The sequence below is a fragment of the Rhamphochromis longiceps genome, linkage group LG10 (genome assembly GCF_057381845.1).
Source record: "Rhamphochromis longiceps isolate RC_006_pf linkage group LG10, R_longiceps_female_GT1.1, whole genome shotgun sequence".
NCBI classification, from domain to species: Eukaryota; Metazoa; Chordata; class Actinopteri; order Cichliformes; family Cichlidae; genus Rhamphochromis; species Rhamphochromis longiceps.
The window spans coordinates 3,555,856-3,580,271 of NC_140566.1; the positions used below are offsets into that span (position 1 = coordinate 3,555,856).

At 42.8% G+C, this 24,416-nt stretch overlaps 1 protein-coding gene across 1 annotated transcript in view; it reads right to left on the reverse strand.

Annotated features, from left to right (window-relative positions):
* Positions 1–24,416, reverse strand: part of dscama (Down syndrome cell adhesion molecule a) — a 112,721-nt gene that overhangs the window by 11,814 nt on the left and 76,491 nt on the right. The window contains exons 7-18 of the mRNA XM_085419901.1: positions 23,685–23,981; positions 22,146–22,421; positions 20,738–21,016; positions 17,379–17,498; positions 15,625–15,804; positions 5,915–6,111; positions 5,347–5,443; positions 5,114–5,242; positions 4,753–4,920; positions 4,147–4,217; positions 2,686–2,929; positions 2,257–2,403 (exon numbers count right to left, since the gene is read on the reverse strand). Coding sequence (XP_085276027.1) covers positions 2,257–2,403; positions 2,686–2,929; positions 4,147–4,217; positions 4,753–4,920; positions 5,114–5,242; positions 5,347–5,443; positions 5,915–6,111; positions 15,625–15,804; positions 17,379–17,498; positions 20,738–21,016; positions 22,146–22,421; positions 23,685–23,981 — 2,205 coding nt within the window. The remainder of the gene's footprint in view (positions 1–2,256; positions 2,404–2,685; positions 2,930–4,146; positions 4,218–4,752; positions 4,921–5,113; positions 5,243–5,346; positions 5,444–5,914; positions 6,112–15,624; positions 15,805–17,378; positions 17,499–20,737; positions 21,017–22,145; positions 22,422–23,684; positions 23,982–24,416) is intronic.

Below are 24,416 nucleotides of genomic sequence, written 5' to 3' on the forward strand. Positions count from 1 at the left end.
ATAGGATGTACAGGTTAACCAAGACTGTGGTTGTCTGTGTCTGGCCCACAGTCTTCATATCCAGGAACAAAAATTTAAAAAAAAAAATTTAAAATCAAAAATTATGTTTGCATCAAACTGGAACCACATCCCGATAAAGAAAAGTGACAATAATCAGAGGCCCGTATTTTTCTGGTGCCTGCAACTGCGAGATAACTGCAGCTCTTCCGTGACTTTAATTGATTCGAACGGTGGATTAATTGTTTTTCCGAGCCAAAAGGATATTTGCAGATGGTGTGATGACTTGCTGCTGTTCATTGTTTGACATAATTGCTGAAGATAATAGTTTTTGGCTGTTTAGGCTGTTGGTCAGACAAAAGAAGCAATTTGAATATGTTACATTCTAATTTTTTAACTGTTTTGCTGACATTATGGAGAAAAAATAGACTGAATAAGCAGGAAAATCACTGGCAGAGTATTCAAAAATTCAGTTCTGTTGTCTTTTAGAGTTTAGATACTTTGATTTCTCTTACTCAACAGAAGTATTTACAAAAAAACAAAAACAAAAACAAATGAACAAAGTCATAACATCCAGTTTGTTCTTGTCCTACAAACTGCAACACCGGCACAGCCTGCACCGCTGCAGGTTCTATAACTCCCTCTGCTGGTCAATGAGATTATTCCATCATCCTGATGTACTACACTTGTCTGGCACTGAGTGCAATAAACAGCTCAATATATTAATTGTTAGGCTGCAGTATATATAAAAAATTAAAAACACAAATATTTACAAATAATAGCATTTTAATGTAGCTTTGAGAATACATTCACTGTTACCATGCAAACTAGCCATGGCTGTCAAGTCTTGAGCGTTCATGTTCTGTAGGCAGGCCAATGTGATGTGACAGTGCAAGGGGCAAAGGTAATCATGCTGTCACAAGCAATCTGGCTGACACTGCCATGCTATGCTGTCCGCCTTCCATCAGCATACAGCCTGTTGGCCAGCAGTGAAGGTTATGCCATGCCTTAAAAATCCATCTGAGTATCTACACTAAAAGCTACTTGTTTCTAATGACCAAGAAAAAGTCACATGCAGTAACGCTTTGAGCCGGCATGTCAGGATGGTAACTTAGAGCACTGCTTAACCTTAGCAATTCTATAAATCTTTTTACACGTGCACATATTTACAGTAATAGCCTCAGAAGTGATGGCCTGCCATTGGCATCAACAATATCTTGCCCAAGGACATCTCAGAATACTAGGACCACTAAGTCTGCTGTAATTGGGCAACACGCTCCAAAACCACAGTGAAGCTGTCAGAGTGTCCTTGGATGTGGACTGGTCAAGTAAAACTATTTGGTCTAGGCTCAGTGTGGGGATCTAAATGTAAGAAAACAGCGGGCCTCATTCACCGACACAAACAAATCAAATGTTTTATGCACAAATCTTAGCTTCATCCCTATTTTTTTATCTGTTTGTAGCTACTAACAAATTAGAACATCAGTCCACAAGAATGCAGGAATTACAGCAGATGGTTGTCCTTCCTGCTAAGAGGGAGTTTTTCCTTCCCCACTACTACCGAGTGCTTGCTCATAGAGGTTGTTAGAGGTGCTTAGAGGTGACTGAACAAAGCTGAATTGAATTGAAATAAACAATAAAGACCGTGGTTGGATAAAATAATAGAAATACAAATCTTTAGCATATTAAAATGTTAAATGGAAACATATTAAATGAACAGATGTATTAAATAATTATAAAACGGATGCCCCTTCATCCTTGTTGGATGTTATGACTTTGACCTACATTTCTTGACATTTCTTTATCCACTGACTGCACTTGTGCTAACAGATCAGGTGATCCTTGTCCAGGGAACGCAGCTCTCTCTGACTTGTGGCTTGATCTGGCTCTTAGCTCACACACTGATCCTTCAGACATGCTAGCAGGCTAGGTGTGCCCCCTGCACAGGTGCATCGGACAGGGTTATCCACCTCTGCTCTGATTGGAAGCAGACTCATAGTAGTGCAGATCACACCAACCTGTGTGTGTATATGTTTTCATGAAAGAAATGCTATCAGGAATAGTTTATAATTATACTCTATTTGAGGAGGAAGTGCAGATTTCTGGAGACTGAGATGCATTTTTGTAAAATGCATGTTAATCTAAACTCAGGTTTGCATGCTCTCGTGTGTGTGTGTGTGTGTGTGTGTGTGTGTGTGTGTGTGTGTGTGTGTGTGTGTGTGTGTGTGTGTGTGTGTGTGTGTGTGTGTGCGCGTGTACCTCCATCAGGCAGGTTGGCCCAGTAGATAACCCTGAATCCCAGCAAGTTGCCATTCAGAGCTTCTTTAGGAGGCGTCAGCCAGGATAGTGAAATGACCTCTGGGGAAGTCGCAACGGCCTGGACGTTCTCTGGGGGACGACTGGGCACTGAGTAGAAAAAACCCAGAGTATAAAAACAAACACTGACAACACACGTAATACCCAGTGATCTCCACTAGGTTGTGTTACATCCTCACAAATAGCTGCAACATTAAACCACGCTACCTGGCTCCTTCACAGCTGTGTTTGTAATGCGATACTCCAAATGTATTCGTGCTGTATTTAGATCAAGGGTTTTGTCTCATTTTCTGCGTACAACATTTCTCATTCATTAAAATGTTGATGTGAAACTGCAAATAATAAGAATAGTTTTATTTCCTCCCCTCTTACCGTCCTCCAGTGTGGTAGCAGCCACCTCGGTGGAAGACGGCCCCGTCCCAGCGCTGTTACTGGCTTGCACCACGACTCCATACTGGGTGAACTTCTTCAGATTATCCAACACCAGGCTTTCTGCATTGTCCCCTGTGGTCTCCACGCTGATCACACTGAACTGGTAGTTTCCTCCTGAGCTGTACTCCCTGTAGCCTACCTGGTAGCCTTTGATGGCCCCATTTTGGAGGTGCTTTTTGGGCGGCTGGCAGAAAAATGACAACACTCATTAGAGATTTTCTGGCTGAATTAAATATACACTGTGCTAACGAGGGAGTGCTAGCACACACACAGATAATTTGTCAGTTAATCAGATTTTTTCCACTCATGCTCCTATCATGTGTTGTTCACATCTGGGAATGAAATCCATCTTGTTTGTAACACCCAACCTACCAAAACACAATCAAAAATGCATTAAGGGCGTATTTAGGTCTGAATGGTCAGTACGGGCAGGAAACAAGAAGGTGTAACGATACATGACACCAAGTAGGTGATGCATCCAAATGCATTCCTCATTCTGCTGAAGGAAAAGAAAATGTTGTAATGCTGCAAATGATTTATATTCAAATCATTCTGTTTGTCTTTCTTAATCATTTACTGGGAGAACTGAAGCACCAGCACAAACCTTTTCTTTTTGCTGGTTGAGAGAAAATGTGCACTTTTTTACCATTTAAAGCAGCGGTCTCCAACCATTTTTGCGCCACGGACCAGTTTATGCCCGACAATATTTTCACGGACCGGCCTTTAAGGTGTCGCGGATAAATACAACAAAATAAAACTAGTACCGGTACTGAAAAAAAGAAGATTTATTCATAACACACGTGAAAAGACCCAGGAAAACCGAGTTAACGATAAAAACGCTAACAAAATAACGCTGAAAACCGATTAAAAACCCTGAAAACTATACATTTCACACCTGAGCCTCAACTCTCACGGCCCGGTACCAAACGACTCACGCACCGGTACCGGTCCGAGGCCCGGGGGTTGGGGACCGCTGATTTAAAGCGTAGCAGTGTGCCATTTGTGAAAGCATGACGTGGATGCATGAATTGAATTGCTTTGAAATACAACAATGCAAGCTTTAAACAAGACCACATGTTATTGCACATTGCAAATTAATGGATTCCCCGACTTTCAACTAAGCAGATGAGAGATGCAAATATTGTAACTTCTTCTGAAAAAGCAGAGTAATAAAATATCCTACAGCAAACTGGTTCAAATCCTCAAAGTAAAATAAAGAAACACCTGAGCTGAGCTACTCTGCTCGCTGCTGAGCTAATCCACAGGAGCAGCAGGTTAAATGCTTATGGACACAGTGGAGAGAACAGCACTGGATTTGGAGATAAATCTGTATCAATATGTATACAGCTAAAGACTGCACACATTCAGTCTATGGTAACACACAGGATCAGCTGAACTCACCCTCCATGTGACTCGGATGCTCTGGGAGGAGAGGGCTTCCAGCTGCACATCCTGAGGTGGACCATCAGGAGCTGAGATCATGTCAACGACATAAACGTCTGATTAAAGTGTGCACATCGAACCAACTGAATGAGTGAGGCTGTGGATAAATATATGGAGCTTGTATATGTAGGTGGCTGCTGAGGGTGAGGGGAGGCTGCCAGAGTGGGGAGCACTGGGGGGGGGGGTAATTTCCCTCCTGCTTTTCTCTATTGACCAGAGTGTGACATTTACTACCGAGGCTGCTAATTGAAAAGTTTTGCTTTTAGTGCAGGGTCAGCGTGTGTTCAATAATGCATCAGAGCCAATGGGCTGATGTCACCGGGCTGTTAATGAAGTGACACAGTTGGCTCTTCACCTCCTTTTGCCTCCTGTCTCTAATTCGTTGGTCACACTCTGATTGTTGTCTTTCATCGTGCGTTTTTGCTACACCGAGTTTTGTCTTACTGTACATTATTCACAGTCCTGAAAATCAGATAATTGCGTGCTTGCATTATTTAGTTCTGCAGAGAAAAACAGCACAGAATGCATTTGGCTTTGTGAGGGATTCAATCTCTTAATTCTCACCTGCTTCATCAGTGGTGATGGTGAGCTCATTGCTGGCCTCACTCTTCCCAATCAGGTTCTTGGCAAACATGCGGATGTTGTAGGTGGACGAAGGATGAAGGTCGATGATGGTGGCCTGGTTGAGCTGAGGGGAGACGTCTTTGGTCTTCTGTGCAGTATCCCAGGAGGCTGAGGGGGAAAGGCCAAGTTTTATTGGTGGGCCTGAACTCAAGAGGTCAAATCAGGCTAAGTGCATTAAATTATAGCTTTGAGATTAAATGAATGCACTGATAATTCACGTCTCTCTACTGGCTTAGCTGTTTTCCAGATTGGTATTACACCAGTATGTTGTAATTATGGACTCAAATGAGCTTCACTGTACCTGATTTATTCTTGCTCTCAATATCAAAGCCTGTTATTGGACTGTTGCCATCGAACCCCATCGTCCAACGCAGTGCGATGGTTCTGTCTTTCACTTCTCTGATCTCCACTTCTGGGGGGTCCGGGGGCTCTACAAGGCCCAAAGTTAACTCAGTGTTACTGGAGGATGCATTATTGTGAGGCTTAAAAGGATCTATGGCTTTATTTGAGCATTTCAGTCTGGTGAAGTTATACCTTGTACCGTGAGCTGTATGATTCCTCTGTCTTCACCAAAAGAGTTAATGGCATGGCAGGAGAAGAAGCCGGAGTCCTCCCTCACTGTGGGCATGATCTAGTGGATGCAGAGGAACGACAGGACGTGAATAATGAATGGGTGTAGAATAATACATCTAATGGATGCCTTTTGGTCCATTAGTATTGCCGAAGCAACAAAGTGAGAATAATTGTTGTATCTTTTTATTTTGGGATGTTGCCTCAGCGTAAGGATCTTGGCAGGATGTGAAACATCATTTAGAAAATTGTTTCCCATCGTTTTTGGCTTTTGAATGTTTGTGGCCTTGAATGTAAATGTAAAAATACAATATTCCCTTTGTTCTTATGTCTGTAATGATGTGACGATGCTACAGATTCATCCCAGCACATCCCCATAGATGGCAAACATACAGTATCCATCTTTAAATACAGTCTAACAATTAGATTAGGTTTAAATCTAATTTAACTCACATGGAAACTGCGCCAAATATTAAACCATCATCATACACCAACAAAATATAATCTAAGACTGACCACTTCAGCCTCCTACCTGCAGGGTGGAGATGACTTCATCGCCCACCTCCTTGACAGAAACCACGTAACGGCTGGTCTCAGGGTTGATGATGCGTTCCTCCTTTTCCCAGCGCACCATGATGGGTTTCTCACCGTGGGCCGTGCAGCTCATCTTCTTTTCTTCGCCCTGCGTGGCCAATGTGGTGTTGGGGTAGGACGTGATCATAGCGGGGACTGGTGTGAAGACAAAGTGGAGAGAAAAAGATTTTGTTCGTTTCATTTCACAGGTGACATCGGTACTCTGTAAACACCAGCTGTTGTTCAAAGGAACAACAACTTTTAATTAAGATATTGATATTTTGTATTGACAAGATATTGTTGTGGTATCAGTATTGATATAAATATGTAGGCATATAAGATCTACTGATGCCCGTCTGTTGTATCAATTTTCGAATAAATGTTCAAATGTAGTGTGAGAAAGAGCTTTAAACCAGTATGTGCTTATATATATATATATATATATATATATATATATATATATATATATATATATATATATATATATATATATATATATATATATATATATATATATATATATATATATATATATATAAAAAAACACCCAGCACGCCCCTGCGGGCGGTTTATCCTTCAAGCTCGGGTCCTCTACCAGAGGCCTGGGAGCTTGAGGGATATATATATATATATATATATATATATATATATATATATATATATATATATATATATATATATATGCAGTTTAAAAAATGATCAGACCACATGCCATAAAAAACAAGAAAAAAATAAAGGAAATAACTGTATTTTTGCATGTTTATAAAGAAAAAATAACAATGTGCTTTAGTAGTTCTTTACATTTTTTATATTTGAGTATTTCAATATTCCATATTTCAGTTGAAGACCTTGGGCATTCTAGTGGAAACATAAATCATAAAAAAACTGTGTTGGTAATTACAATTTATACAACAATAATGATAAAAAGGTTTCAAAATCTGGACTTAAATTCCACTGTGATGCGTCGGCGTGACCTTAAACAGGCTGTTCATGCTTGAAAGCTCAAGAGAAGAGAAAGAACGCAAGAAGAGTGAAACATGTATTTAGTATGTTCAATAGTGTCACGTGTCTGCAGGCTGCATGTTTTCTTAGGTAAGTATGTTGGTGCCACCCATGTCATTTTTGAGCTTGTTTTGAGTTGTGGACTTTTTTCCTTCCTTGTTTTTCTGGGGTAAGAGCTCAGCTACGTTTTGGTTTTGTCTTTTTGTGGGGGGTTTTTTGGCACAACCTAACTGTCCCTTTCTCCCCAACATTTGTTTTATGAATTTGGGTCATTGCTTTTGTGAGAAAGCTGCCATTAAACTTGTCTCAGCGTATAACACTTGTACTGGGTTTCTGGAGTTGTTGTGTTGTTGTTACGCCCTCGAGGAGGCGCAACAATAGTGATATCTGTACTTTCTGCTAGTCCTCATCCCTTCACCTCTGCCTCTTTAAGCAAGCGATTACTTGGGAACTAATTGCTCTTATAGCTCCTTTTAACACTGTAAGCCTAAAATACCTAAAACCCATTCAGAGTAAACTGACACTATGATTTCATTATATTCAATGTAATATTATATCTATCAGAAAGATGTTCCTCAGTTAAAGATGCACTATGTAGTAAAAAAAGCATAAACAATCAAATAACACAGTTAACAGGCAGGCCTATGATTGGCTGGAAGGTGAGGAGCAGCTGATGACTCTGCTGTCCTAAACATAAACATCATGAAATAAAAATGAACGAATTCCTTTTCTGGAACTTCTTACAGAGCAAACGTTGTTTTTTTAGTTTTGCAAAAATGTTTAGTATTCATTTTGTAAATTTTATATTAAAATACGATAAAAGCTGAAAGCAAAAATAAATAAATAGAAAAAAACACGAAGCTTCACGTGTGTTTTGTTGAAACAGCAGATATAAAACCTGTAATGTTGTGTTGATGGCAGCGCACAGCTCTGGCGTGCATCGTAGGGTACTAAGTGGTACAGTTATGCTCTAACAACACTCTGAAGACACCACACTAAATGTACACTAACGACATACTGTACATGGCTCATTACACCCACAGCAGAGTGTATAACAACCTTCCACTCCCAGATGCTCTCACACATAAACACACCTCTGCCTGCGCATGCACGCCAACACGTGTGCTCGCTCTCATTTTGCGTCCCCCCCCCCATACACATACACACACACAAAGCGTTACTCTGCTGATCTGATGGGACGTGTCAGGCAAGAGGTTGCGAACATTTAAGCCTCATCTCTTATTCACTCTGCCGCCATTTGAGGCTCGGCTCTGGAAAAGAACGCTGATTTATTTTGCATGACAAGTATGAATTTTTTGTGAGACACATTTGGAAAAGTGAGGGGAAATAAATAACCGCTCCGGCTTTATGTAAACGTTATCGTTTGAGAGCAAAGCTACTTTCATTTCGCCATGTAAGTGGCTCCGAGGTGGCACGGGGCCGTGTTGTTGACACTCCTGGCACAGTGGGATACTACGCTAGGCGACAAAAAGGAAGGGCAACGAAGAGACTGAGAAGGCTCGGCTCATCAGGTGTGGAGAATACCTGTGTACTGTAAACTTTAAGATATTTTAGTATCTGGCATTTTGTAAAGAAACATTGAAACTACGCTCATCACAAGAGCATCATTATACAGTTGTGTAGACGTTTACGTTCACTCATCATGGGCAAGACTGTAACAGTAATTTGGGGCTTTTAACAATGTCTTCTGGGTGCTCAACTTTAAATTTTTTTTGGATTTCCACTAATCAAAAATGAGACATTCAGGCTCAAATATATACATACACCACTAATATATGATTAAGTGTCCCTTAGCAAGTTCGACCAGATGGTTTTGGTAGCCATCAACGAGCCGCTGGTATGATTCTGGTCGTATATTTGACCGGCAGCAGAATTGGTAGAGTTTACTTATAATGTTTTCCTGACATGGATCCAGCTTTTAAACACTAGAAAGTTCACTACAGAAGGCTGCATTCTGTTCCATTAACTGTCAAGACTATGTACTTCAATAATGTTGCGGTTCAAGCTCTGGGGGGCCAATCCATGACTATCAGTCTTTCATCGTGTGATGTTCTATCCAGGTTTGCTTTTATTGCATTGACAGTGTGTTTGGATCCATGCTGAAAAATGAAATTGTTACTTCCCAGATCGTATTGCATGGTGGATAAAAATCTGATGGTACTTTTCTGCATTTATAATTTCATCAGTTTTGATAAGATCTCCAACATGAATCGAAAGACCTTCAGTCAGAAAGCCGGGGGAACTATCGCTCGAGAGCACTTTACAAAAATGCCAAAAAGTTTTGGATCATTGGAAGCAAGGTAAAAAAAAAAAAACCACGAGAAGCAGCTCAGGTTTTTGTACACAAACAATCGCTGTGCCCTTTACAGGTTTTTTTTCTTTTGTAGTTCCAATTTACAAATGTTTCCTAAATGCCTCAGTAGCAGTTCCTGTTTTCCAAGCAACAACAGTAACTGATGTGACAGGAAACCAATGAGGAAAAAATTAATGAATGTATATGTAAACCAGTCGTTGTAGAAGCTAAACCTAAAGTTTTTTGATCGAACAAAAAATAATCAGAGCAGCTGCTCCACCTCGGAGAGGCTCACCAGTAGAAACCAGTGCTTTAGTTGGGTACAGCAGACAAAGAAAATTTACATTTATTTGCTGTTTGAAATGCACAGAAAACATTGGATGAAATTTTTGGCAGCCTTTTCAAATTTTTAAATACTGTGGAACAACCCCCCCAAAGGTTCCATTTTTGGGATAATATATTTTTTTATTATTTTTTCCCACATTAATGAAATAGGAAATCCTGATTTGAGATTAAAGACAAAAGCAAACATTTCTTTAAAAGCAGGAGTGCCTCTGCACCATGAAGAGGCCTCTGAGATGAGGCGTATGCAGCTTGTGTCTATGTAAATGTATGTGTATACAACCCTGTGTGTGAGCAGCCCAGCTGCGCCAGCCCCGAGGCTCATTTTATGGCCTCGTAATTGTTGTGTTGATATATTTCTTTAATATCCAGCAGAATTATGGAAACAGAACCAGGGGAAGGAGTGTGGACAGAGGGAGGAAAGAAAAAGAGAATGAGAGGACAGATGGTGGGAAAAGGGTATCTCCTTGTGTCAGAAAGCACCGGCTCCCCGATGCCTAATTCAGCTCTAAACATAACTGGAGGTGTGCGTGCAGATGTCTGGAAAAGATGGATTGTACATATCATTAAACAAAAACAAACACACAATGACATGATGAACTCAAGCACACATAAAGAGCTTAGAGTCATGCACAAACACACACACACAGGAAAACCGCTTACATACTGGTCTCCAGTAGGAACCAGTAAGATGTGACATGTTGCCAAGGAAGGCTGAAGGAAGGCATGAGCATTCGAGAGAGGAAACAGTGGACTGCGTTGTGTATGTTTACTGCACTGCACATTGTGTCTTTTATGTGGAGGTGAGGAGAGCCCTGTTCCTCCACAGCAACCCAGAGGGCAGTGATGATACGCTTAAGCCTGCAGGGGATTGTGGGGGATAGGCTGGCTGCTGATAGGCTACTCCCCTGAGACAAAAGCACCCCACCCCCTCCCTCTCCCCCTTCTCCCAGGCTCCCTTTCACCTGGCCAGGTTACCATGCCAACCAGCATCGGACAGTCTCTCCTCTCCTCTCCTCTCCTTGCCTGCCTCCTCTCTCTCTCGCGCTCTCTCCTTCGTCTGTACTCTTAGAAATAGGGCCATTTGTAGTAGCCAGGAATAGAACGCAGACCTGCCATTGATTTCCACGGGAGCATGATGATGATTACACAATCACACCCCGAATGTCGCAATGCAGAAATAAAAGACAACACAAAAAAAGAAAATGTTTCTAATGCCTGTAACTGCTGGTGTTAGCGATGTGGAAAACAGAATTAGCCAAATGGTGGAGTCAGGAGAATAATACTAACATATAATTATGGGTGAATGGCTACGTCGGCGTGGGGCTATTCATATGAGATCAAAGAAAGAAAGCAGTCACACCGTCTCAGAGGATCAATGAGATGTGAGAGGTGGTGAAGCAGGATTACTTTTATTTATTTATTTGTTAATAACAATAAAATGGACACGGACACCAAGCTTCACTTTGTACATCCTGCAAAAAGAAAACTATGCCATCGTTAATGGCTTTTAAGAAAAGTTTGACTGCTGTGTTGGCGCTGCACTTATCAGGGATCACCTCTCATTCACACCGTAATAATTAAAGTGGCACCTCTCCTGTATGGATCCTGGTGTGAATTTCTCTTGGGAGGGTACTGTTTACATCAGTCGTGGTGACGATCCGTTTTTTCCTTGGTATACAGCATCTCTTGTGTGATTGATGTAATAGCTGCTTTTAAAAAGTGAAACCTTTGAATTAACAAGAAGACTTACGGTGAGCCGGCTTCTCCACAAATACAAGCTGTGGATCCCTCCGTGGTGTGAACACTGGGATGCTAGTCTACATTCTACACAGGCAGCCTGGCCAATGTGAGCCAAAGGGCACCCCGGCTCAATGGGGCCACAAGGGCTGACAAGAAAAGACAAGCTGAGATGCATCTAGCTTTATGCCTTGAGGGCACACTGTAAGTGGGCGCTGGGGAAGAGGCAGCCTTGACGTGGGGTATTGCGCTGCGGTGATGACTGGTTCACTGGCTGCCTGCAATGTACTGAAATAATTCCTTTAGCTGCACAATTGGCTTGGACGTGAAGCATGATAGCAAATATAGGCCTGCACACTGGAACAGTGGCTTAGTGCAAGTAGGCTCAATAAACACAATGAGAGTCAAGGGAACTTCTTTGTTTCACAGTCACACTTTTAACTGGTCCAAGGGTTAAACTGGGCTTAATATTTCTCTAAAATTCATTTAGAAAAAAAAAGTGCTGACTACTTTAAATCCAGCAAAGTAGACAACTTACCAGCACTGACTAGTGGAGTGTGCAAAACAAGGCTCATACTTTCTTATACACTGAAAATATACTGCAGTTCTTGCAGTCGACCACTTCTGTTTACCCAGTGAATCCAGCCTGAACCTCCAAGGTCTGTTACAGGTTTGCACTGTGTTGAGAGTAAAAGCAACAGGAAGTGATGCGGTGAGTCCCAAAAGGTATCAAGAGAACTTTCAGAATTACTTGCAGACTTTTTATCCTGTACAAAGCTTCTTTTTTTAAAAAGAAGAATTTATTTCTTCACTGAAAAACAAGTCTTTGTTTAAGATTCATTTCCTGATCAAAGACAGCAGAAAACTAAACTGTTTTGGATTTAGATGAAAGTCTCTTTAAAACCCGGCCCCAAGAGGATTCTGTGCTTGAGACTGCTCCGCGACCATAAGACCATTTAGCACTGCACTCGAGTGACGCTTCATCACTGCGTCTGCAGGCATTATGATGTCTAACAGGCTTGATTGGTTTTAATTGGCCCTGATAAACTGAGTGGCTGTTGACCGCCTCTGATAGCATCTGTTGTGGATTGGTAATGAATTGACTGAATAGCATCTGTTTTGTAGGTAGAGATGCTTGACTGTAAATGACATAAAAATCATTCATTCAAGCCGCCATCTGCAACCAGTTTTCACACAGGACAAAAAGTGATTACTACTCAAATAAGGAAGCCTATGAGAGAAAAACAAACAGAGTGCATGTGCACACACTTGCTCTCCCCCGGCAGAGAGCGCGAGCAGTTTCTGCTGGCTGTTAGTGTAGTGTTGGTGCTCATCCTGCATGATGCATGGTGTATTATGACGAGACATGAGCCTATGCACAGACACTCATAACAATGAAAGTGCCAAGCAAAGACATCACAATAGATGCAATTCATTTCCCAGGCAGTCCACTACAATAGCCTGGTGGAGTGGGATCTATCCCAAGCACTGCATTAGCTGCCTGGCCCATTATTCTTTAGTAATGGCTGCACTGCTCTGCACTGTATCAGTGCCTTTACAGTAAAGTGTGCACACCTTTGTGTGAAATCTCTGTCTTTGTGTGGGCTTATGAGCTTGTTTGCTCACCTGTGTCCCACACGCACACAAAACTGACAGCATCTTCACCATAAATATTTCTATGCTTACATATGTTAAAGCTTCTCATTCAATCTATTGTTTGCCAATGCATCAAGCCACATGTGGACGGCCAATAATAGTGAGTGAAGATCAAGCCGTCTGTCCATCACGTGACTGGTCCAGCATGCGTCAGATTGTGTGCCTCTCAAATTGGCTCCTAAGCCTCTTAAGTGCTTGCCACTGTTCAATTAGTGTAGGCTGGTCTGAATAAACAACATAAAGGCAGCACACGGTGTACAGGACATCACAGATTCAGGCATTACTGTGGTGCACCGTCTCTGTCAAGCACAGAGAGAAACTGTACGGGTTAATGAGCTCATTGTCCACACACAGACACACACGGGATAGAGGATGAGGTGTGGCTCCCTTGGCACGCGGGGAGATTTGGGTTACTGCACAGAAGAGGCACAAATTAGGACAACTACCACAACAACGGGCAGATGCTTCAGGAGCACAGCATGCACCTGAGGGGCTGCAAACATAAAGAAGACAAAGACAAATAATCTGTTAAATAAAAATCCAAATCTTGCAGTGTGTTTGACACGTGTTATAAATAATGTGGTTTATATAAAGAGTTCAAACCAGTGAGATTAGGTTGTGTACTGTGTTAGAAACTCAAAGTTGTAATCCAAATGCAGAGACTAACTAAACGTTTGTTAGTTTCTAACATGTATACCATCTAATCCAACATCCAACGGTTTTTCCATAAAGGTTTTGCCTTTTCACACAGTTTGACAACCTGGAGATATTGGGTTTACGATGCTACAAACCGGTTAGGCTTAGCTTGACAAAGCTTAAGTGAAGTGTAAGCGTAAATGAGAAAGCTACAGTCAACAAATGATTTTTTCTCCTTGTACTTCTCTGGTGTTTCTGGTGGTTATCAATGTCAAATCCACAATATACTAATCATAATGATAATCAGTCTGTAATATTGCTTATACAACTCGATGCTCTTGTAAGATACACACTGGACTAGAGCACGCACTTTGCAAATGATGATCTTATGACGTCCCGAGCTTTGAGAGTTTCAGAAAACCTAAAGGGGAAAGATTATTTAGAAAGTAGCTTGTCAGCTGATGATTTAAGGACATTTGAGAGATAAAGTAAATGGACTGGTTCTTATATAGCGCTTTTCTACTCATCTGAGTACTCAAAGCACTTTACACAACTTGTGCATTCACCCATTCGCACAAGCACATCTTTCTAAGTGCTTCATAGCTAACATTCACACACATTCATACTCCGATGGATGCATCGGAGAGCAATTTGGGGTTAGTATCTTGCCCAAGGATATTTGGCATGTAGACTAGGGGAAGCCAGGAATCAAACCACCAACCTTCTGATCAGTGGATGACCTGCTCTACCGCCTGAGCTACAGCCACCCAATAAAGGAGTTGTGTTCCAGTTAAAGGTTCAGATTTTTACCAAGTTCAAGAACTCTGAGGTCTGAGGAACGTGTGTTAAAAAATAAATTAAAGACACAACACTTCACAGAGGTGTGAGGATTCAAGTATCAATAAGAAAATTCAACCGTGACTCACACTCAAATGGCCTAAGACACCAAACCGCAGCTACACTGAGAGCTGGTGCTTCTGAGCACACTTGTCTATGAGGTGACATGGTGGGCCTCAATCAGACAGAGGGGGTCATAAAGGAGTTGGAGCCTATTTGGCTGTGGCTGGCAGACAGTTAGACACTCAGCAGGGAATACCCTGCTCGGGCTTGATAAGAGCCGTGGTGGCAAAAGCTTTATCTAACAGCAACCAATCAAAATGAGCGCCGAGCCGCAGTAAAGCAGTTGGAGCTCACACATCCACGGACACATCCACAATCACCAGCTAAAGTTAAGTAACTGTACTTTTTGGTAAAACTCACATATACATTATTTCTGAGGTTGTTGTTTTCACCTTGAAGGAAGCTCTTAAAACCATTCCTACCATTTCTGCAGGCTGCTTTCAACATCTCTCTTTCTGAGAAGATGCGCTGGAATAATTTATGCGCTCTCATGGTTTATTAAACAGACTTTCAACCTCAAGAGGGCAGCATTCCTATTAAAAAGTGTATTATCTATACAAGAACACAAACAACTCAGCAAATAGTTAACATTTTCTTCTACTTACTAAACTAAAGACAAGATAGATGACATATAGGACACAGAGATGAGGAGAAAAGACGTGGATAACCTATTCCTTCTTCCAAACTCCCTTGCTGTATTCCACAGCCCTCTTTTCCACATGGCAGCTCTTGCTCGCATGCAGAATTCAGGGATTAATGGAGGGGAGCTAAATCCTTGGCCACACAGCAGATAAATGCTGTACTTTCTCCAAGAGATGTGGTGTAGAGGCTGTGTGCGTTGCTTTCGTGGGATTCGTTCAGGCAGAAAGCACAGCGCAAGCAACCGTGGTGACATCTTTCTGGTGGCCTGACTGACTGTCGAAGTTCAGCTCACTTAACCTTTGTGCTTTAGCTTTAACTTTTTGTTTTAATGCACCAGCAGCTGGTGCATGAAAGAGGAGAGTCAACAGGACAAAAACCAAACATGCCAAATTTACATTCTTTGGCTCTAATAGGTGCTGTCGTCCTGTCAGACTTACTTTTGACGTTGAGGTACATCGACTTGCTCACGTCGGCCCCGACGTCATTGCTGACTCTACACAGGTAGAAACCACTGTCTTCTTCCAGCACGTGCTTGATGAGCAGAGAGCCGTTGACCAACACTTCAATCCGAAAGCCTGAGTTGAGGGGGATGGGTTTAAACTGTGGGACTCCAGCGCCTGTCAGAGAAAATACACGGTTTGTCAATAGTAAACTGCATGAGGCAGTCCAGTTTGCTGTTCGATGCTCCTGCTAAAGTCTCAATGAAAACCTTTACAGATAAAAACATTACATTTTGTGCATTTTATTTATACTACAGAAATAGTAAGGCTTTGTTTTATGGGTTCAAATGAGCTAGTGTTAGTCTAGTACGGTTTGAGTACCACATATCCCACAATTCCTTTTTATAATTAAGCCTATACTGTAAATCTGAAGTTTTCAAAAGAGAAATGGTGGTAAGGGACAATAGTAATGCATTTGTTACACAGTAAAACTGACATTAAAAGAGTCTTACAAATACTGAGATTGTGCAAACTCAGAATTTTTCATTTATACGTAAGTCCACTAACCCCCACTAGTGGGGTTAATTGGTGAATCTAAATTGCTCGTAGCTGTGAATTTGAGAGACCCATCAAGGGTGTCCCCCTGCCTTCACCCATAGCAGCTGGAACAGCCTCCAGCGCCCCCCAAACGATGGACGGAAAATTAAGCTGGCCATACACTGTGCGATATTTGGAGACGATTTTTCAGTCGTGCGACAGTTTTAGGGATCGGCCCGAGTTTCCAACTTGGACCAACTTTGGCAAGCTCAGCCGAGTCTTTTCGATGTGGCCTCACAACATTATCACAACCACAACAGCCGTGGAAAGAGTTGGATGGACATTGCTGCTCAATCACAGCTGCCTGGTCAGCGTTTCTTCATTAGCAATTTAGCAAAGTTGACGGTGTGTGTGTGTGTGTGTGTGTGTCTGAGTGAGTGAAAGACAGAGAGCGAGAGCGAGAGACAGATTTTGTGTTATAAGCTTCATGTTATGGATGCACAGTGTGAGCACTCAGGTCGCATCAGAGCATCGGGCCGTATCGTGTGAGAGCCTGCATCGTGACCTATGAACTTCTAACCTCTGCGATTCAATTGTACTGTTTGAGCAGGAGCTGAAAAACGCGACTGAAAAAGTCGCACAGTGTTTGCCCAGCTTTAGTCCAATGGAAGAGGAATAAAAAACAAGTCATTGTTATTTTATGTGTTTATGTTATGAAAACCTTCAGAGATCTCAAACCATTAAACACACGTCTTCTTGCTCTGCAGCTGCCAGTTTAACTGAAAGAATTAAAAACTCTAATTATGCATTTTTTTTATCTTATATCTCATATCTCAAACTTTGCTGTTGTGTCCAGCTGGGCTGAGAAATGTTACACGTGAAGTACCACAGTTACATAATTTCACACCCACTTCCTCGTTACAGAGAAACAGAAAACTATTCCTTGAAACGCAGGTTTGACTTGAGGGTTTTTATGCATTCATCCTCATGGCTGTGGACATCGTATTAGGTGTGCTGGCAACAGAGGATAAGCTTGCTGTAGGTAAAATAAATAAATAATGAATAAATAACAGTATTTTTCAATGCAGCAACTCTTCTCAACTCAAGAGAATGATTTTAAAAGTGTTTGAAAACATGTAAAACATCCAACACTTGCAACAAACCTCAGGGAGACGGCTGTGTAATCAACGTGTGTGTAAACTGTGCAGGTTTACCTTTAGAGTATTCCCACTGGATCGTAGGAACAGGATAGCCTTCAGCTGAGCAGTTTAGTATCACTGCTTTCCCGTAGATGCCATCCTGGTCTTTAGGTTGCACCACAAATTTGGGAGGAACTGCAAGTGAAGAAACCTTACTGTGAGATCTTTACATCTAAAAAGTCACAGGAACATTTCAGTTCAGAATGGGGAAAAAGACCAAGTGAAAGTACAGTGTGGTCCGCAAACATCCGCTTCCTTAAACTCCTGAGAAGTGCAGCCACCCCTCATTTCTTTACATTTTCCAGGAAAATGGGAAATAGGAACAGTGATTTATTGAAACGTGTAAACATACATAAATGCAAAAAAGTTTATACAATTCTCACAAGGTTTAGAATTACTAAAGGGCTAAAGCAGGAATGTCAAACTCATTTTATATTGTGGGCCACATACAGCCACACAAACCTGCCCAGAGGGCCACTTCTGGCTGAAGACATTCTGAACTCTTGTGGGTTTCTTTAAGCAGTCTTCTGGGAAAGTTCTCCCGGCTTCTTGAAGGACATTCATCGATTGTCTTTGAATGCTGGCTGCTGTTTGTTCAATTCTCTATCAGGATGATCCCACAATGTGCACCGTTTGAGATCATTGATGCAGTTAGGTCCATATATATTTGGACAGAGACAAGTTTTTCCTGATTTTTCCAAGTTTTTTACCACAACAAATTTGAATAATAATAATAATAATAATAATGATGGATTGGATTTATATAGCGCTTTTCAAGGCACCCAAAGCGCTTTACAATGCCACTATTCATTCACTCTCACATTCACACACTGGTGGAGGCAGCTACAGTTGTAGCCACAGCTGCCCTGGGACAGACTGACAGAAGCGAGGCTGCCATATCGCACCATCGGCCCCTCTGGCCATCACCAGTAGGCAGTAGGGTAAAGTGTCTTGCCCAAGGGCACAACAACCAGGACAGAGAGCCCGGGGACTGAACCCGCGACCTTCCGGTTACAGATACGCTTCCCAACCCCCTGAGCCATGGTCGCCCATTGAAATGAAGTAACTCCGATGCGATTGAACTGCAGAAGGTTGAACAAAAAGACTGCATAAAAATGTGAGGAACTAAAGCATTTTAACACAGTCCCTTCATTTAAGGGGTTCAGTTCTAATACTCAAAGTCTTGAACTCATGGACATCACCAGATGCCGGGCTTCCTACTTTTTAATGTTCTGCCAGGCCTTTACTGCAGTTGCTGTTTATTTGTGGCCCTTTCTGTCTGAAGTTTAGTCTTTACCAGCTGAAATCTTGTTAAAGAGTAAACTTGGCTTTTTCCACAGCGTTGGTGATTCCACCTCTGGGCGGAGTCACCGCTTCATCACTGACAGGCTGCACCTGGAAGTAATTTGGCTGCCAGCGCTCACAATCCCTCTTCGGCAGATTGTCTGATAACCTCAGTTAGTGAAGGCTGTCACAGCTCATGTTTGATACTCATAGTGTTGCTCATACTTACCTGTGCTTCTCTTTCACTCGCAGTAATCCTCTGGGATGTCATTACCTAACCTGCCATAAACTAACCTCTTCTCAGTCGCTGGCCTGCCCGGCTGCCTCACCGCTTCACTGCTGCCTGCCTACATGCCAAACTCACTGGAACATCTCGGACCCTCTCTGGACTCTCTCTCGGCTCACCCAGACCATTTACCCCTTCGCACTTTGCGCCCGCCTGCAGAAAGTAAGACTGCACGCAATCTATTGTGTCTAGAACTCCCTTTGACGTCTGCTTCCTTCAGTTACAGTGACTCCGAACTCCCCGGCTCCGTGACCCCAGTCTAGCCTCTTCCTTACCTCCACGCCACAGGGTTCCTGTGCGGGCAGTTACCCCGTATCGGGTTTGCTGGCCCTTGAACACGTCAGCTCTTGGGCAACACTCATGGACTCTTTTCATAGCTTGGAATTTTTACTGTTTTGTGATTTTCATGTGTTGTTGTTTAGTATCTATCATAGCCATGCTCTCGTTAATCCTAGTGTTGTTATAGTTCATGGTAATCAGTTTATCACTGTGAAACTCAAGTGCTTAGTTCACAGTGATCTTTATTGTTGTTAAGTTCCTTCGGTTGAATCTCCAAGGACCTCGTGTGTAGGTTTAGTTACACTGTTGCTTCCTTCACTCTCTGTAAAGAAAGTGTTGCCTTCACTCTTTCTCCGTGCTTCCGTGTGCTGTCTACACTCGAGTCCATACTTCTGGTGGCCACTGGGCCGCGACAGCAAGATCAGGTGACTGACTGGTCCATTCAAGTATATTTGCCTTCTTTGCTTCAATAAACCCCTGGGTTGCTTTAGCTGTATGTTTTGGGTAATTGTCCAACTTTATTAAGAAACGCCACCCAAGAACTTTGACTGCATTTAGCTGGATGTGAGCAGAGAGTATGTCTCCGAACACCTCAAAATTCATTCAGCTGCTTACTGTATCACATCGTCAATAAACAGTGTCCCACTGTCGCTGGCAGCAGTGCACACCGAGGCTAACACACTGCCTCCGCCCTGTTTTACCAATGATGTGGTATGCTTTGGATCATGAGGTGTTTCACACCTTCTCCGTATTTTTCTCTAGCCATCATTCTGGTAGAGGTTGATCTTGGTTTCATCTGTCCAAAGAAGGTTTTTCCAGAACTGTGCTGCCTTTTTTAGATGTCCAACCCAGCCTTTCTATTGTTGAGGTCTTGTACCTTGCAGTGAACCGTCTGTATTTACTTTCACGCACTGTTCTCTTTATGGTAGACACGGATATCGATACACCTTCCTCCTGGAGAGTGTTGTTCACTTTGTTGGCTGTTGTGGACGGGTTTCTCTTCACCATGGAAATGATTCTGCGATCTTGCGGAGTTCACCAGTGCTTTCTTTCTTTCAGGATGTGCCAAACTAGATTTTGCCGCTCCTAATATTGTAGCAGTATCTCAGATGGGGTTTTTGTTGTGTTTGCAGCTTAAGGATGGCTTATTTCACCAGCATGGAGAGCTCTTTTGACTGCATGTTGTCTGTTCACAGCAAAATCTTCCAAATAAAAGCACCACACCTCAAATCAGGCCTCTATGCTGTACATAACTTTTTATATAGCTGTCTGTCACTTCTTGTTTTGTCCACCACTTGAAAAAGTACCCAAACGGTTTAATCTTTGGCAGTTTTCATTGATTAAACTTTCAGAAAGCCTGGAGAATTACTGCTCAAAGCCAGTTAAAAAATCTTTTTACAAGAAAGTCTGGCTGCTTGCACGTGAAACATAAAGAAATGAGGGGTGGATCCAAACTTTTCCACAGCACTGAACTTCTGTAAATCACATCCAGATTGACTCTCTTACCCATCTCTCCCCTCCTCACCTCGGACAATGAGCTCACTCCGGTGTTCCACAGCAGCAGCCTGATTCCGTGCGATGCAGGTGTAGTTGCCGTTATGCATCAGTGTGAGGTTAGAGATACGCAAGGAGCTGGTGAAGTCTATGTTGTCTATGGTAACGCCCAGGCTGGCCGGGATTGGCCGACCATCCTTCTGCCAGGTGATGAAGACGGGCTGGTCACCAGACATAACCACACAGGGGACGAAGACTCGCTGGCCGATGGAAAACCGGGGAAACTCAAATGGTTGGATGGTGGGCGGGACTGTAACAGAGACGGGAATATTGCTTCAGGCCTGCGGGTTACAGGTTGTTTAATTTCAGCCAGAGCTACTCAAAATCACTAACCACTCATGCACATTAATAATCAACACATTAACATACTATACACCGCGGCTGAGCTACTTTACAAAACACTCGCATAGCAACTCATTAGGCCCAGTTCTCTCTTTATCACCTTATTTTCCACATTAAGCTGTGATTTTTCAGGAAAGCAAGAAATATTTTATTAGCTCGCCTCATGTGGAGCAGCTGAAGCCTCTCAAAACATAAGCATATAGCATTCACTCTCACTCGGCTCTCTGGGGACACTGTAGCCATCGTGAGAACCAGATGCTTTGAAAAATTAATGATTTAAAATAACATTGGAATAAGCAGCACTTCAGCGCTTATTTAATTCACAACAAAATAAGCATAATAGGTTCCTGGGGATTCCCTCTCGGCAGCGGTGGAATGCTAAGCAGCTGAGAGGCAAATTAGCCAAGGTGGAATAGAAGTGTCGCTTTGTCTATGCTGTGTGATTTCCCCCTCAAACGCTCGTTAGCACGTCAAGATCAGTGAGAGTGGGTGGTGTGGGGGGGTGGGGATCGGCCCATAGGACAGTTGAAATTATGCTGCGTCACTGAAGAAAGAGAGCCATCGGAGGTTATCATCATCTGGCTCTTCTCAGTCCTGCTGCATATTCAGATGAGCTCCAGATAAGCTGGCTGGGATGATGGAGATGGTGCCTTGCTATCAGTGATGTGAGTGCTTTTTTCATAGGTAGTGATATACAAATATCACTCTGCATATCTGTGTTTTCTGCAACGAGGAAAGGGGGCATACACCTCCGATGGAAAGGCACTACGGGGTCAGTGTGTACACCGATAAAGCCGTTCCCTTTGAATTGCAAAGAGATTAATGACAGCGTAACCACAAATGTATTCTGCAAACACAGAGTACAATACAGTACCGTACAAATGCGAACGTACATCTGAAACAGCTGCTTATTGGCCTCGCAGATGGGTAAACGTGATGATGTCGCACAGCTAAATGAACTAAATCTTGTTTTATTGGACCAAATATAGAACGAGTCCCGTGCTGTCTGTCTGAAAATCAATTAGACTGTTTCATACCTTTCACTGTAACGTAAACGCTCTGGTGTGTGGACAGCTGTGGCTGCACCAGCACATTACACGTGTATTCTCCTTCATCCACCTCCTTCTGCACGTCAAACAGTTTCAGGGTGCCGTTGTTCTCGAAGGCCCGCTGTCGGTGGTTGTACGGCAGCAAATTGGAGTCCTTGTACCATTTGATGGAGTAGTAGGGGTAGCCAATGACACGGCAGTGGATGTACATGTCCCGCCCAGCGATGGCAGTGAGGTTTTTCATTGGTCTGATGCTGGCAGGCCCTTGAAGGACACATTGGAGAGACAACTCTCTTAAAATGATTTTGAGGTGGTTTGTGGTGTGAAAGTTAGCTTTTCTGTGTTTTGTGTGTTTTTAAGACACCACAAAGTTGTACATGCCTCGATTCACTCTGATACTGTGACATAAAAAATGACCCAGATGTGCGTAGGGGTTACAGACTGCTCGATTAAGCGAGAAGGACCGTAAAACACAAATGAGACTACGAATCATCACAGGGTGGACCGTTCTGCTGTTCTGTTCGCGTCACATCCTGCTTTGCCAGATTCAGGGATTGGTGCATCTTTCTGTTTGAGACTGTAGTGAATATTACCTTTTGCTCCCACCTCTTTGGTGCAGGCTGTGATTGCTTCTGACAAGCATTAGAGTCGAATGTTCGCTTTCTCCACTCATGAAGCTATTATCAAAGCCATTACTCACGTTGCCGCCTTTTGTGCACACTTGTGAAAAACCAACAGAATAACCAATAGGCTTCCATAGCTCAGTGTCTATCAGGGAAATGGACTATTAGGTGTCTCTTTAAAGCACTGGAGAAGACAGTTTAACTAGGCTCTGCAGTGTACTTGGAATACAAGCGTATCCTGGGTTGCTACTCTCTTTAGCACGATTAAGGAGCCAATGACGTGAGAAGCAGTCATTACACGTTCTCCGCGTTGGCACCTGTGGAGATTTATCTTCATTGCTTGGCTGCATTTGGCATCCATGAACCCTCGCTTAAGGGCTGGAGGATCGCCCTATTTAGCCCCACAACATGCAAGACTGAGCAGCAATCAAATCCGACCAATCTGTACAAAGAAAGCAACATTCCCTCTCTGCAATAGAGAAATAATAATGTTCTGGAAAGCACGGCAAGCTTGAGCGCCCCAGTGTCACTACATGACAGCAGCAATTCAGCAAGCCATGTCCCTGTAGAATGCATATAGCAGTACAGTCAACAGTAATAACTGTCCTGATATAGAGATGGTGAAATCCAAACGCAAAAATACCCCCAAAAAACTGGAAAAGTGGAAAGATAACAGGAAAAGCATCTTCTGGGCGTCTTGCTATATTCTGAGGAGAAACAGAGCCAAGCTACGCTATCAGATTTAAAAGTATGTGAAAAGCTAGAAACACGACAGCATAATAAAACCTCTTTCATCACGTGCACTTTTAAAGTAGCCAATCAGAAATGCGTCAAAACAGAGTGACTCAAGGCATGTCGATGTGTATATGTGATGGTGTGTTGGAAGAGTTGATCTGACAAGCACCTCTTACGTTTATTCGCGCCTGGTAGGAAACGGTCCCAGCTGAGTTGTTGCAGATGCAGCGGTACACTCCTCCATCGGGGACTTGAGTCTGGCTGATGTTCAGATGACTCACCACGTGGCCCTCGGCATTGGTGTAGTAGGAGATGCGATGGCGGCTGTCCCGTACCACGGGCTCATCGTCCAGAGTCCACGTTACCCGCGGCTCTGGCGTGCCCTTCACTGTGCACGACAATGACACAAACTCGTTGACGTTGTAGACCTTCTCGCTGAACGAAGCCAGAATTTTGGGGGTGCCATCTGCACAGAGGGAGAAAATTCACACGGTGATGTATATTTTGTTGTTCCCCTCATAAGGGATGCATGTCAATTCATATCTGATGCTTTTGAATGAGAATCTTGTCCAAATCTGCACTTTTAGTGGAAAACATGCACATCTCCAGTATAAAAAGCAGTGTCAGAATGAGGAGCAGATTAATCCAGCTCCTCTCTGGCTCCACAGCATTATTGATTATCAATATTCCCCTTATAGTACCCTGGTTATGGGAGACACTGCAGCAGCAACCAGCTCATGTACAGCTCAAGGCTTTTCAGAAAATCTTATAAAAAAGGGCTGGGCCCTGCAGGATTGAGCTTCACACAGCACAGTCTGGACTTGCATATGCATAGATACACACAATTGCTGTGCACACAAAACCAAAATGGTGCACACGCACTGCTCCCACCCACACGTCT